General features: G+C 43.0%; 1 protein-coding gene across 1 annotated transcript in view; it reads right to left on the reverse strand.

The window, feature by feature from the left end:
• The window catches only part of gfra2b (GDNF family receptor alpha 2b), a 108,889-nt gene extending 99,133 nt beyond the window's left edge, over positions 1-9,756 (reverse strand). Inside the window, exons 1-2 of the mRNA XM_015341258.2 lie at positions 9,132-9,756; positions 5,338-5,652 (exon numbers count right to left, since the gene is read on the reverse strand). Of these exons, the coding sequence (XP_015196744.2) occupies positions 5,338-5,652; positions 9,132-9,171 (355 nt within the window). The 5' untranslated portion in view covers positions 9,172-9,756. The remainder of the gene's footprint in view (positions 1-5,337; positions 5,653-9,131) is intronic.
• Positions 9,757-14,682: the final 4,926 nt, after the last annotated feature.

The raw sequence follows: 14,682 nt of genomic DNA on the forward strand, positions 1-14,682 counted from the left end.
GAATTGAATGCATAGCAGCAGTCAAATGCTGTTAATTGTTGAATTACTAATCCAGCACAATCAAATATTGCTTCAATGCAAAACGACACCACATTGATAGGTTAAATGGTACCTTTTTTAAATTTTATAGGAAGTGCATAATCATCCAATGCATACATTTTAAATTTAAAAATGGGAAAGATTAGTAACACTTGCTGTTAGGCACAGTCTATACTATTACACCATACAAAATGGGATGTTTCATCCACACTACTCTGGATATATACAGTATAGAGAACAGAGTGCTGTACTTTCTTTCTCTCAGTACTGTATCCTCAACAGGGATATTGGAAAACAATCCCATGTGTCAGACAGGACATTTCAAGCTCAGCATTCTGGATTCCTGAATCCATGGTCAAGTGTAAACCAAAAGCATGACATTCAGATTCCTCAATGTTCCTGGACTGAAGTACCTGTGTACATGGACTACATTTTTAAAGCAAAATTACAAATATAATTTGTATCATTCTACAACTTTGCAACGACCATGTTCATAATGATTTAATTGATTATTAGAATGATAAATTTGGGGGGGCAGTGCGGAGGCTCTGTGGCTGGAAGGTTGCCGGTTCGTATCCCGCGGCCAGCAGAGGAATCCCACTCCGTTGGGCCCCTGAGTAAAGCCCTTAACCCCAACTGCTCCAGGGGCGCCGTATAAATGGCTGACCCTGCGCTCTGACCCCCAGCTTCTCTCTCCCTGTCTGTGTGTCTCATGGAGAGCAAGCTGGGGTATGCAAAAAAACAAATTCCTAATACAAGAAATTGTATACGGCCAATAAAGTGATCTTATCTTATCTTAAAAGAGCTGGTTAAATCAAGATGCAGCAATTGTGTAGACTGAAGGGAAAATGTATTGAGTCCCCTGGAATACAGAAGTGGTAAGCAGTGAGTTTTGCCCTATGGTGTGTCTCAATAGCCTTTAAATCGTAGAAATAAATGAAGATTAGCTATCTGTGTACTAAGACTCAGAGTGAATCTCACAACACAGCAAAGCCCATGTGATCTTGAGCTATGTGTTCAGCTTGATTTCTCCTTATTTGGTATTGTCCACATACTGTTTGGCACCAGACCAGAGGAAACACTGTGCAGGGTTATAAATGTGTGCATACCTGCTGAGGAAACACTGCGGTGCTTGTGTTGGCTCAATGACATTAGCAGCTTCCAGTAGTGTTTTGAATTACTTTTTAAGTGGCTGTGAATGTCCAGCATAACTGAAGGGATGACCTTCTGTGCTTATGGCATATACTGTACAGTAAGACTTCAATGAAGATGATCTGCAGCAGGGTGAATGGCTCCCCATTAATAAAATCAGCCTGGCTGGGTAGTGGATTGGCAGAAAACCTTTTCATACAGCCAAGTCTTTGGCATCATAATCTGAAAAGTGCTTTTTTATATGTTCTTTTATAATTAAACCATAAGGTGAAACAAAAGAGTTAAAAAGTGGCTTACATTTAAAAAGAATCCCATGTACTCTGGTAACATTAGAAGGATCTAAACAATGGCTTGTTTACAATCAGAACAATCTAGATATGGCATTCTATAAGCAAGCTCTGTTCAGATTTGCTCTGAGAAATGTACAGAACATTAGATTGCATAAGTACATGCTCACATTGGTTGAATTGTCCTGGCTATCAATAAAACCTGTGTGATGGTGGTGTGCAATGTTTTGACAGTATAATCTGTTTTGCATCACATCCTTCTGCCTTCAATTCACCTTTAATTATCATTATTAAAGGACTTCCCTGTTGCTCAAGTCTCCAGTAATTCATGTAATTCCATGTAACTCCAGTAATCTCCTCTGTCAGTGTTACTTCAGCTGAAGTTGATCTTGAGGGGCTCAACTGAAATGCAACCAACTGATTATTCATGAAGGACCGCTGAAACTGTATCATAGCAATTTAACAATTAACTCTAATCCCACCATTTCCTGATTAGAATTAATATCCTTTGCCATCTGTTTGCATTCTGGCATTTTGGAACATGCTTTATAATGCTAAGAAAATTAAATTTTTGAATGCCAAAACCTGGCACATATAGAAGTCAAATGTCTTCAGCTGTGCTTGCAAATAGTTACGCTTTTCATTTTTTCATTTCATTTTAAGCAGTATATACAGCAGTAATAACATCAGTAACAGCATTAAAATGAATTGTATGGGACGTGTAATTGGTATCAACTCTGTGACTACTTAATATCTGAGCAACAGAACCTGCATTATCTTAATAGTTACCAACCGGACCTCTGCTGAAAGAAAAAAAGTGTTTCATAAATCATTCCACCTGTGTCTGTTCATCAGAAATTGATTGAGATGTTTTGACAGAAATAAGGAATTGAACTTTTACTTTGAGGAGTGACAGCATATGCTGGGGTTCTTGGAAAAATATGGTTAAAGTTCTATACTTTTAAAACCAGTGACTGAATGCAGAGACAGCAAAACAAATGTTTAGACAAGCATGGAGAACACTTTAAGGTGTGAATTAGCATCAGAGACTGACTACACAGCCCATGTGGAACACAAAACAGCAGATATTGAGGTTCCCCTTAGGAATAAGGTCCCGGCTCTCAAAGGACAGTCTACTGGAATTTACCGAGTGAGGAAAGAGCTATGTTTCAGGTGAACTGCAGTTTCAGCACCCCAGAAGAAAGAACAGCTCCCATCTATCTCAATTGTTAGTGAAATACCCTTGAATCATCAGTGAAACTTGTGGAATGGTTGCTTTTGGTGGCAGAAGTCGCACCTTTGTGGGGGGGTTTTAAGTTGCACATTTTGTATTCTTTGAAATTGAAAGTGAGAGGCAGCTTTTGCACTAGACTAAAACCGATATATTTGAGCATGTACTCATTTCCCCAAGCACTTTAATATGCTCCAACAGACATGGACCTCAAATCTCCATTTAAATGTCTAGCTAAAGAAGAACATTTGCTTTAAAAGCTTTTTCTGATTAGCTGTATCAATAGGGGGCTTTTGTTGTGGTCTTCAAAACCTGCCAGCACTGACAATTATAAATCAAATTGCATTGTAGTGGTGTCCAAAATAAATGTGTGCTTAACAGTATTGTAAGCTAATGATTACAGCTCTTTCAATGCTTTTTATAAAGGCAGCCTATAGTTACACTCATTCAGCAAGTCTCCTTCTTACAGAAAAAAGCCAAATAAAATACACATCTTAAGAAGTCTGTTCTGTCAGTACACAAACAAACAACATGTTCTCAAAGTTATCAATGTGCAAAGGTATGAGAAGAAAATATTAATCCTTTAAATATACAATATATAATATACCAATGCATAACCACAGGACAGAAAACTATTACATAGATAGCAATTTTTCAGAAATGTAACCATGAATGGTCCTTAAACACTGACGATACACTGACAATATACTAAAACTCACCATCATGGCTGTAAACTGAGTGGAATAGAAAGTCAAATGCAAACCCACCTGCTTTGCAAACAGTTGCAAAGGTGCATGAAATTAAGTAAGAGAAGGACCAAAAAACACAATATAATTGCACTTGCAAACCTGCTACACACCAGCTTTTGAAATCTCAATCAAAGAAAGGATAGCTGGTAACATATGTTTTATACACACCACAAATACATATGCAAAAGTCTTAGACATTCAGGATTTACCATACAGTACTGTATATGAGCACGAGTGATTCACTCAAAGCTTCCACTAGTGTTTTCTTCTACTATAACAACTCTGTGTTGCCATTTAGAGTAGCAATCTTATATTCACATTGATCAGAATCTTCACACATCTGATAACTCAAGGTAAACTATAAACTATATGAGCAGTCGATATGAAGCCTTGTAGTTACTAATCAATCACATTTACTAATCAAATAGAATTCACTCCTGCCAGGTGTCCCTCACTGTTAACAGCTTTGATCCTCACTACACACCCACCCAGCTCAAAAGCCGCTTTGTTTTGTAGTGTAAAGTACAGATCTTCCAGAATGAACTGTTGGACATAATGGGTGAGCATTTCAACAGACCATCATCATCATCATCACTGAATCGCACTTCTGCATAAAAAAGCGTAAACACTGAGTGAAAGGAACAAAACAAGATGCAAGACGATGAAGATGTTTACACAGTGGTGGGTAAAGAGGTAGGTGTATTAGATGGTGACATTTTATCAAATGGAGTCATTAAATAGAGTCATTAACTAAGGTTTAAGAGGGAGACAAATGCCGATTGTCCTACCAATCACCTGTTATCACATCGCGATAAACACAAGAGCAGTTTTCCTCTCCTGCAATCGCTGCTCAGCCGGCTTCATCACGCCCGGCCCACTGCCTCGGTGTGAAGCCCTGTGGCTCACCTTAATCTGGGCCAGAGTCTTCATCGTCAGTGCCAGATCACCCCTACAGCCAGGGGTTAAAGACACGCTACAGACATGCTAAATGCACTTACTATTGCAGGATTAAACGCTTCACTTATGTGTGTATACTGTAGATGGATGGATGTTTGCCTGTTATGCCTTCCGGCATTTAGGGCAGCAACATCCTGTTACTGTTTCCATATACTGTTTTAACAGGACAGGGCGGTTAGCCTTGTGCCCAGCCTCCAACATGGAGGACCTGGCGCCCGACGTGGGACACAAACCCACCACCCCGAGATCATGAGTCTCGTGCTCGACCGGCAGAGCCAGCAGGGGCCTGCAGTACGTGTGTAGAGAGAACATTATTTATGGTCTATTTGTAGATACATACAGTGGGTGTTGAAAAGGTCCACAAGGCGAGATAAACAGAAGCAGGGCGGACAAGCCAAGAGAGTCAAGGGAGAAACAAACGAAGGCTGGATCCCGTATTCTGCTCAAAACATTCCACACAGAAACACGAGCAGTGGGGAAAGCAGAATTAAAACCCGACTGGGAAGGGAAAGGGGGAGAGCCCGTCGTCGCTGTTGTCACGCCCTCTGCAGCCAGAGGGCGCTCCTTCTCTGTCCTGTCCCTAGTTTCCGGTCTGCTGTCCTTCCTGTCTCTCTCTTTCCCTTGGGCTATATATTTCCGGGTCTTGCACTCTGTCCTCGCTCAGCATTGACGTTTGGATGTCCTGAGACCCGCCTAGCACCAGGGCGCCCCACGTCCGCTCCCTGAGGGCATAGGTTTCTATACGGCATTCCTGAACTCTTGGCACTAATGAGCCCGGGCCTTTTTCCCGTCTCGCCGCTACGCATATGGGTCTTTTTCCGCTCTCCTGCTCCCCACGGTATGTCCCTTTGGACGTCCGTGACAGCTGTCCCCCTCTCCCACCCGTGGGTTTCCTGTCTGAGGGGCGGCGCTCTGCCCTCACCTTCCGTCAGGCCGAGGTGAATGCTCCAGTAGTTCTGCAGACACTGCAACTCCTTCTTCATCCCCCGCTTGCAGCGGCAGTCGTACAGCGGGCTCTCCTGGAGCACCTCCAGGGCGGCCTGGCACTCCTTGTTGGCCAGCATGGTGTTCCTGTCCCGGCCCGCCAGGCACTGGCGCAGGATCCGGTAGCGGGAGCTGCACTGGTGGTTGACATTGCAGAGGTCGCTGGCCTTCACGCAGTCCACCGGCGCCCTCCAGCCGTGAGCCCCACTCCCAGACACGGCGGCAGAGCTGCCCGCGCAGCGCACGGCTTCATCTGCGGACAGAGAAAGAAGGGTGACCGCCGGGGGGCCGTCACGGGTCTCGGGCCCCGCCTGACAGGTGTTGACCGCAGTTTCTGATGAAACACTCCTGGATCCATCCCCCACTCGTTCTGACTTGGCGTTTCTGGTATTACAGTAAAGGCTGCAGAGACTGACGTCTATATTATGGGACTTGACTCGAGTGGTTGGTCTTTGTCTACAGACAGACGGACAGGATTATAGGGGCAGCGGAAGGATTCTGTCAGAAGGGCAGCCAGTACTGTGTTGTGCCGGTTTTGTTTTTTGGGGGATTACCGCCCTAACAGTGGAGGCACTTTGCACAATGAGAAATAACTGGTGTGCAGGTCATACGCTATTTGGATGAATTAACCTACCCATTGGCCTAGGCTTTCAAACAAATAAGTGGAAGCTTCACGTGTGTTTTCAGTCGTGTGTTCATCTAAAAGAAGAATGTAAATTATATTTTAACGCGATGAATTTTAGGGATATTTATTGGATTTGATCGACACTGGCAGAATCGCGCTGTTTAAAAGCGTAACATGATTAGAAACACTAAGCAGGAAACAAAGTCGAGGAGAGTTCCGGAGTTTATACCACGCACACTGGGGAAGCTTGCGCGGTGTTGCCCAGCGAGCGCCTCAGCGCGCGTTAGTGGAGCCCCCAAACCGGCGAGGTTGACAAAACGGAGTCGCGGCACCATCATCAAGTGCAGAGGGCGTTAACACTCTGATTGATGCGACAATTATTCATTTTCAAAAGCCTGTTAATGATCAGAAAAATGCGCAATCATCTGGGGGAAAAAAACCCACTTCTGTCCTATTCTACTTTGCGTCCTACCACCATTGATTTAGAGACGTACGCTACAATTAACAGACCGCTCGCGAACAGGAACAATCTGAACAAACTCAAAGGAAAGCATGATTAACCTAGCACTGATACTGATAATTATAATTATCACCTTTTATTGCTGAACTCGATTCAAGGAAACTCAACACTTTCTCCAGCGGGCATAGCAGAAAAATGTAAAAGTGCAACAGATCCAGAAGCTACGATAAGCTAAACCACTCATTAAAAGCTTAGTAAAAAAAAAAGTCTTCACGCCGTTTTACAAAATATCTACCGTATTGTACTGTACATTCGCAGTGTCTCTACTTAACACACGTAGTCATAGGTTTAACACGCTGTGCTGCGTCTAAGAAGGCTCTATCGCCCCTTGTATGGAGCATTGTGTGGATCGAAGGCTAAAAGCTGTACTATACTGTGGTTTTGCAGTAAATCCTTGAGGTAAGTCCTCGGCGCTACACCACTGAGAGCTTTACCCTGTACGCGAGCAAGAAGACCTTAAAGTCTACGACACATTTCACAGGGGGACAGTGTAATTTAAAGAGAACCTGTGTTAACCTGTGTTCTGGTTCTGCGCACGTAGTACATAAACTACAGTTCTGGCCATACTGAAGCCAACTAATTACCTTAGAAGGTACTATACCCCGGTAAGGTATTACAGTCGTCTAACGACTTATGTGAGGTCTAAGGTTTCAACAGCGGGCTATTAAGGTATGGACATGAGCATCGTCTTACAAGGCGTGCAGCGTACAGTGTAGCCTTAAGAGTTATGATTCCTGTGCATTCCAAAGCGGAACGGACAGCTCACGTCATGATTAAATGCAGTTTTGATAAAACTCTAATAGAGAAACAGTAAACAGCATATCACATATTTGTTTGTGTACGTGTGTGTGTGTGGGGGGGGGGTTCATCGGTTCAAATTAGTCAATGCAACTTGCGCATGAAGAACGAAATCTCTTGAAATATTTGCTGGGTCTTCTCCGCTAAAGCTAACATTTAGTCGCGCTGCTGAAGTATTCAAGACCAAAATAAAAGCTCCAACAGTTGGACACGAGTGACACCTACAGGCTGCAGCGCAGGCGCCACTAGATGGTACAGATTGTAATCTCTGAATGAAACACTAAATGTGAGTTAAGCATCATTTAATTTCGCAACCATAAACGCAGGATTATTCATATTAACCGAGCAGTGCCGTTCATATTTCCCCCAGAACCGATGCTAAGCACAAAATGTGTATTTACTTTCACTACAAGAAGTAGAATTTTACATATCATTGAAATGACTGCACTACCTTTGAGTCGCGTGTTGTTTACGGGTTATGGGAACCCAAGCTAACAGGATTGTCCTGACGGTTCTTAGGCTGAGATACAGTTGCTAGTCCTCAAAGTAAACTAATTGTGTTGCTGACTAAAACAGACGACGAAAAAGTACAATATTGAAACTGGTTTACAATTGTTTGACAAAGTAACAACAACCAGGATATATATGTCATAACAAAAGCCAGATTTAAATGCAGAGCAATACAATGTTTCTACTCAATCAAAACAAATCTATTCCTGTATTATAACTATTATAAACGCACTTTCAAGAATTCCCTTGCACACATACTGTACACGTACACAGCGCACACTAAAGGGACGAATCCGTGATCTCGGCTTGCAAAAATGCTCCGTTTTTTATTATTTTGCCATAACGATGGGAAATCGGGTGTTATGGAAGCTGTCGTCCCGAATTAGCTGGATAGAGAAGAGGTGTCTAAGATTTATTCCTTCGAAAGTGACATGTTTCATACTATGATAAACGTTCAGCAAATTAACCCTTGTAACTAAATGACTTTCTGGATCACCAGCACGGTTCCAGTCGCCACGGTCGCGACTTCTCTGTGAAGAACGATACCGGCCGCTCGGCTCTCTTTTCTCCTGCAGTGTGGTTTTTTCCGTTCGCCGGGAAGCGAAGGTGAAGCTACAACTTCTGTTCGCGCTTCACAACAGGTTAGTTTCAATGAGAGACCAAGGAAGGCTGACACAAGCCAGATTCCTTCTTTGTGATGATTTATTAAAAACTACTGCCAGTTCGGCACTTGTTTGGATTTTGTTTTCAGCCTAATTTTATTCACGGAAAGGCTTTTATAACATTATTCTTTCGGAAAGCGGGAAAACGCTAGCGCATCGAAGAGCTTTTCAATTGACACAAAGTGTGCCAGACACACAAACCTCATTCGTATCGGCTCCTTCACAACCACACGTTAATATTTTTTTTACGCAATTGCTCAATTTCCTCCTTCCCGTTGGCATACGCTGCTAGTAAAGGTATTCTTCACCGTGTCTCCCATTAATAAAGATATTCAGCACCCAAAATGATTTTAGAGGCTCATTTTGGCAAAAAGCTGCGCGTCAAAATTAAAAAGAAAACAGAAATCTTCGCCATAAAAATAACCTGACCGCAAATGTACATAAATAAATATACAAGCTGAAAATAAATTAAAAAAAAACTAGAAAAGACTGACCACATGCAGTTTTATTTGACTTTTTTGGACTACGATCTATGTGTAACTGCCCTGTTTTTTGGTTAGCTCACGTTTTTTTTTTAAATTGAAATTAAGCGTTCGAACGAAGACAGCTACACTCACCTAATAAAAACAGGACGCTGAAAATATTCCTACAAATCATGATAAATCCAACAGGAATTCGAGCCAGGGAACTGTAAACCAACGGAGCCCCTCTCGAGTTCTTCGCTCCTGACAGATTTATGAAAATTCTCCCCCTCGACTTGTTAGCACTCCAGTGCGATTCCAGCGGCGAGGAAATCTAAATATCCGAGCATGTCCCCGACATTGGTCTATAGGTGTGCTGGACACAACCCGCAGCCTCGGAATAATCCACAATTCTGGAAAACTTGGAAAAAAATAAGAATAAGTTTGGAAGAATAAGGAAAAGGCAATCCAAGGTTTCCTGCGAGCTGCGCTTATTCACTACAGCGTAAAATAAGCAACATCCTTCGAAAGCCGGGCATTAGTTTTCCAAATCACGGCACAAAAACGGTATGATTTGTCAAATGAAGTAGTTATACAGGAGGTCCTCTTCCGTGTATCGCTTCTTCATCCAACTGTCTTCTTTAAATGAAAATCCAATCAGACGGATCCTGTTAGCCACCAACTTTGTACGCCGGGAGAAATCTACAGAAAAGAAGGCGTGTGGCGTATAAAGGGGGAAATGGTAACTTGTTTTTTCCCTTTTCTTCTTATAGATCTCCGTCGTTAGAATTAAAGGATCGAACTGCCCCCTTAACGCATGTGAGTTAATCAAGTCGTTAATAGCTTTCAAGGGGCTATCTGGACGCGCCCCTGGTTTCGGAGAAACTACACAGCAAACAGCATTCCACAGCGAAAGCGAGGAGACTGGGGAGAGAACTCGCAACCATCAGTTTCCATAAACCAATGTGTAATCCTCGCACGCATCTTCGGAAGGGAAAACAAGATCATCGCACAGAAAAGAGAGGGTATTCTGCTGTCATGTTGCTTTTTCTCAAGCAGGCTTTATTGTAAAACCAACACAACAGAAGCCAAAACTGCAATCTGTTTAAAAGTGGGTAGCAAAACGGGGTGAGAAAAATGTTGGGTTTGTTTAAAGTCCGGATTCTGCGGCGTCAGTGTTCGACCTCTCTCTCTTTTTTTTTTAGCAACCTGGATCTTTTTTTTCCCCCTGTCTCTTTGCTTAAATGTGCTGCTTCAGCCCCCTCGGCTGGTCTGAACGTCAGACCCAACGCAGCGAGAGGCGCGCTTGCTTGCACCTCGCCAGCCAGTGACGAGTCCCCAAGTTCCCAAGCTGGGCGCCGCACGCAGAGACAGACGCGAGAGAGGCGCTTTCAGCTCGGAGCGCCGTAGCCCGCTCCCGTCCGGGCTCTCGAGCAGAAACTGGTCAAAACACCCCCCAATGCCAAAAACCCAATGCTGTCTCCCAACTAACAATCTTCAGCGTCTACACAGAGGAGGGACAGTGGGTAGAAGCTACAAAGTAGAGTGCAATCCCGAAATTTGTCAAGTCTGTGGCACACAGCGTGCGAGGTTTCTGTTTGTGTCAAGACAACCGGAGACTGTGAATTATACCTTTTAACAATTTCTAGTCCTCTTTTCGTCGGCTCTTGCTGTACTATAGGCACCTTTTCAATCTCTTTCGACTAACAGTGATAACGCAGTTACCTCACCTGTGTCTTGTCCCGCCCAGTTAATTTAAGAGGTTACATTTATCGATCAAACCAGGAGCATGTCTGCGTTTACCTGGGCACTTGAACAACGAAAGATTTGTACTGTGCTGCATATAATAAAGTCCATGTTTCCTGCATACACCATTTGAGGTTCTGTTGTGTGTTTAGCCCGTATTTTAAAAGGGATTCCCAGCAGAGGTTGGCGAAAGAGATAAATCACCAGTCCGAATGATATTTTCAGAGCAAGTGAACTGCGGAGGCACACAGACTGAGCGAGTGCCTGGTGTGCTTGCAAGGGATAAACGGGCTGGGCACGTCACATAGTGTAGGACTGCTGGAGGTATCGGCTAGCGTCTCCGTCTGGCATTGTGTCATTGCTAGAAACACAGACGGAAGCAAAAGCAATCCTTTTCACAAGACGAGGAAGAATCTCCCCACCCGCTTCCCGACAGAATCAGAAATGAGAAATAAGGAGAGGTCGACAATGATGGAGCGCCTTTTCAAACGTTTCAAAAGCATTCACCACTTGAAATATACCACAAACAACCGTAACGTTGTATGACTGGATTCAGCATCTACCACATCTAGAAATGATGACACACGATACACAACTTTCACCTTAAGTTGACAAAAAAAAATCAAAACGCAGTTGCGTCCTGTGATTGCGTAACATGGGTGAGTAGGCCTGCACGGGCCTTTTTAAATACAATGTTGCAGCAGGGGTTTCTCTACAAAGCCCTCATGCGGTTCAGTTCAAGTTCAGTACTGTACGTTATTGCCATAACAACTAGTTACAGAAATAACCCACAAATATCACATAAACCATGAGCCTCCATGCATTCACCCTGACTGTGTCTGTGAAGGCTCTTGGAGCACTGCTGAGGTCTTGGAGCAGTTAAACTGAAGCATCAGAAATAATATAAGCACTGGTTCCGTTCTGACTCGTTGGCACACGTCGTTTATCCAGGTCACCGCCTGTTGCACGCCACTTGACAAGATGCAAACAGACTTGATACAGATGAAACGAATTGATGTCTACAGGTAGGTCTTAAATCGTTAATGGACGCGCGTCTCTGGGTGATACATCATTTACAAACGAACAGAACTACTTTGTTCCCCTTTCTTTCTATATACAATTTATATATTATAAAGGAAGTTTGAAAAAGGAATCGTTGTCGTGACAAATGCTCAAGGATACGCAAATTAGAGCTCGTCTCACATGATGCAGTAGTTCCTCAGAAACCAGAACCATGTGTTTTACATTACTGAAAAGCCCTGCTTTACACCACTGCCGAAAATACATCAGCCTCACATTAATCTTTGAAACAGAATATTGGTCAGATACTCCCAGGAATGACGAAAGAAGCCAGCGATTACAGCGTTATTAGGACATATTGTATTAGGGTTTTCATGCATTAGAAAAAAAAATCCGTTATTAGCAGTGAGCAGACAGTCTCCTTTGCCTTGTAGTCAAGACTAATGTCATCCCATGGTATCGTTTTGATTTGATTTGAGTTATGGAAGGGCACTGCACAGCAGCGTAAAAGCATTAACCTTAGTCTAACGAAAGTCAACCTGTAAGGCTTTTGAAATGCGCCCATTTTCCAGATCACTTTCGTTCGTCTGACACAGCTCCGCTGACAGATTTGCACGGTGTCCTTGGTGACACTTAATTTCTATTACCCCCGGTGCTCTTGTGCTTATTTAACCCTCTCAGGCGCAATGATGTACAGTACCAGCAGCCTTTACTTTACATGTGCCAGACCAGATCGACTCCGGAACAGCCCTGCGGGGGAATGTGCACGTTGGTACGTTTCTAACAGATCGCTTTTTTTTCTTCGGTACATTCTGGAGTACGCTTTCGGGAGCACTACAAGAACAGCTCGTCTCGCAAAGCGACACAGAAACGCGTGTAACGCGTGTTGCATCCGTGACTTCAAAAGACTCCATCAGAAACTCTAGTCATTGTAGACAACTGCATGCTACGTTTCATTGCAGGTTCAATCATGTCGGTTTGCGAATTAATGATCAGAACTCACGCTGCTTTAAATTCACTAACGCGCCATCATGGTGAAATGGTGATTTTTTTAAGAGAATGTCTCGGATGATCTCAAGCCTGTAAATTTATGTTTATTTCAAGACGTCTCTTAAGTATCAAATTCATAAACACATTGGATGTTGTACTAAAGGTTAATTAAGTATATTACACCCGGAAGGTAAGCGAAAATAATGAGTGGTATGGAGACAGGTCTGAATTGATTCCCAGCTGGAAGTAATACATTTATAAGTCTATATTGACATTTAGCTTGGTGCAGCTGGTCGTTTTTGTTACAGTACGTGGACGCTTTGTCATTTCTGCACTTGAAAAGCAGCGACGGTTTAGTCGCTACATGATTAACTCTGCGGGAGATTGGGGGTTGTTTCAACGTTTATGTGTTTACCTAATCCAGTCACAGTGACGAAAACCTGAACAAACTAAATGGAGACTTCCGGTTTACAACAACAGCGGTTGCCTTGCAGAGCAGGGTTCGAATCTCTTTGGGAAAACGACCATTAAACTTCAAGACAAAAGCCCCTAACCAATCGGACATCAACTCCGTCGGACAAAAGGACAAGCAAGCACAGACCCAAACGTTCAAAAACGTCTCTTTTCTTTAGCTCTACTCAAGACTCCGCTTGCTGGGTTCGGCTTTTTTCTGCTCCCAGTTTCAAAACTATTCACAGTAGTTCTTCTCAGTCCTGGTCGTAGGCGACCCCTGTGTCTTCCTGATTGATTGTCCGCATCAGTTCTTAACCACGGTCCAGTTTATTTCAGCTTTGAATTTGAGACCCCTATTAAAATGCTTTTAGCTTGTAATCGATTTGTAATCGGTAACAGTAATACTCTCATCTTAATTAGCAAATTTCAGGACGGCCCCGATTCAGATGAGCTACAGTAGCAGAAATATAACCTGCTGGTTTTCGGCAGAAGAAAAACGCTGAGTCACTGAAGTTGGGAGGTTATTAATCAATTGATCACCTATTTTGTTGAGTTGTTGAGTCAGAAATAAGATGAGAGACTGCATACATTTCGTGCTGAAGATGTTGGAAATTAAAAACAGGTCAGTCACAGGCACCAATCAGCACAGGTGAAAAAAAAAACAAGACACAGGCTCTTCAGGACCAGGACTGAGAACGAACGACCGCTCTAGATCTTTTTTTCACACCTTTCACTTCGGATTAGAAGTGACATGATCAAGTAATTACACATCGCATCTCACCTCTGTTGCGTTTTATGAACGATTTAGCACAATCCAGCAAAACTAGGTCAGCTTGTGAGTGCGGATGTTCTAGAAGTCTGATATTATTTTTGATATTTGTATTTTTTTCTTTTGGCGAAAAGTCCATTAGTGGATGTCAGACAAAATTTTGATTGGGATTGTTCATCCCAAGAATAGTTAAAAAGACAGATCGTAACTGAAATGTCGGAGCATTGTAGGAAAATGACCTACAGTATGATGTTTAACGATTGAAGTGCCCCGGGTGTCTCAGGTGAAAGCAAAATCACTCCTCTTCACAAGAGATGTGTTGCATGTGTGAGGGATGAACTTTAAACAAACTGCTACAATTTGAGTGCAAGAACTATGCAAATTTATACACAAAAGAGAAATGACACTACTTGGAAATCAGAGCGATGCTGAAGGCTCTGCTCTCATTTGAGTTTATTATCAGGGATCTTCGGGTCAAGAGGGGAGTGGAGGCCAAGGGGAAAACTGACTCATTTCATTTTTGCCTGCACTACACGGAGCTATTAGGAGTGAGTGTTATTCTCTCAGTACGTCTTCAGATACTTCCTAGAACTGGTTTAACTGGCTAGAGCATAGCCTGGTTTCGTGGTGACAGTGGGGAAACATCAAGATATTTTTTGCTACACAGCTGAACCAAGAATGAATGTGTGTGCACACAATATAAGGAACTGAGTCAAGCCTCTTGGGCAA

This window comes from Lepisosteus oculatus, chromosome 2 (assembly GCF_040954835.1).
Source record: "Lepisosteus oculatus isolate fLepOcu1 chromosome 2, fLepOcu1.hap2, whole genome shotgun sequence".
Lineage (NCBI taxonomy): Eukaryota > Metazoa > Chordata > Actinopteri > Semionotiformes > Lepisosteidae > Lepisosteus > Lepisosteus oculatus.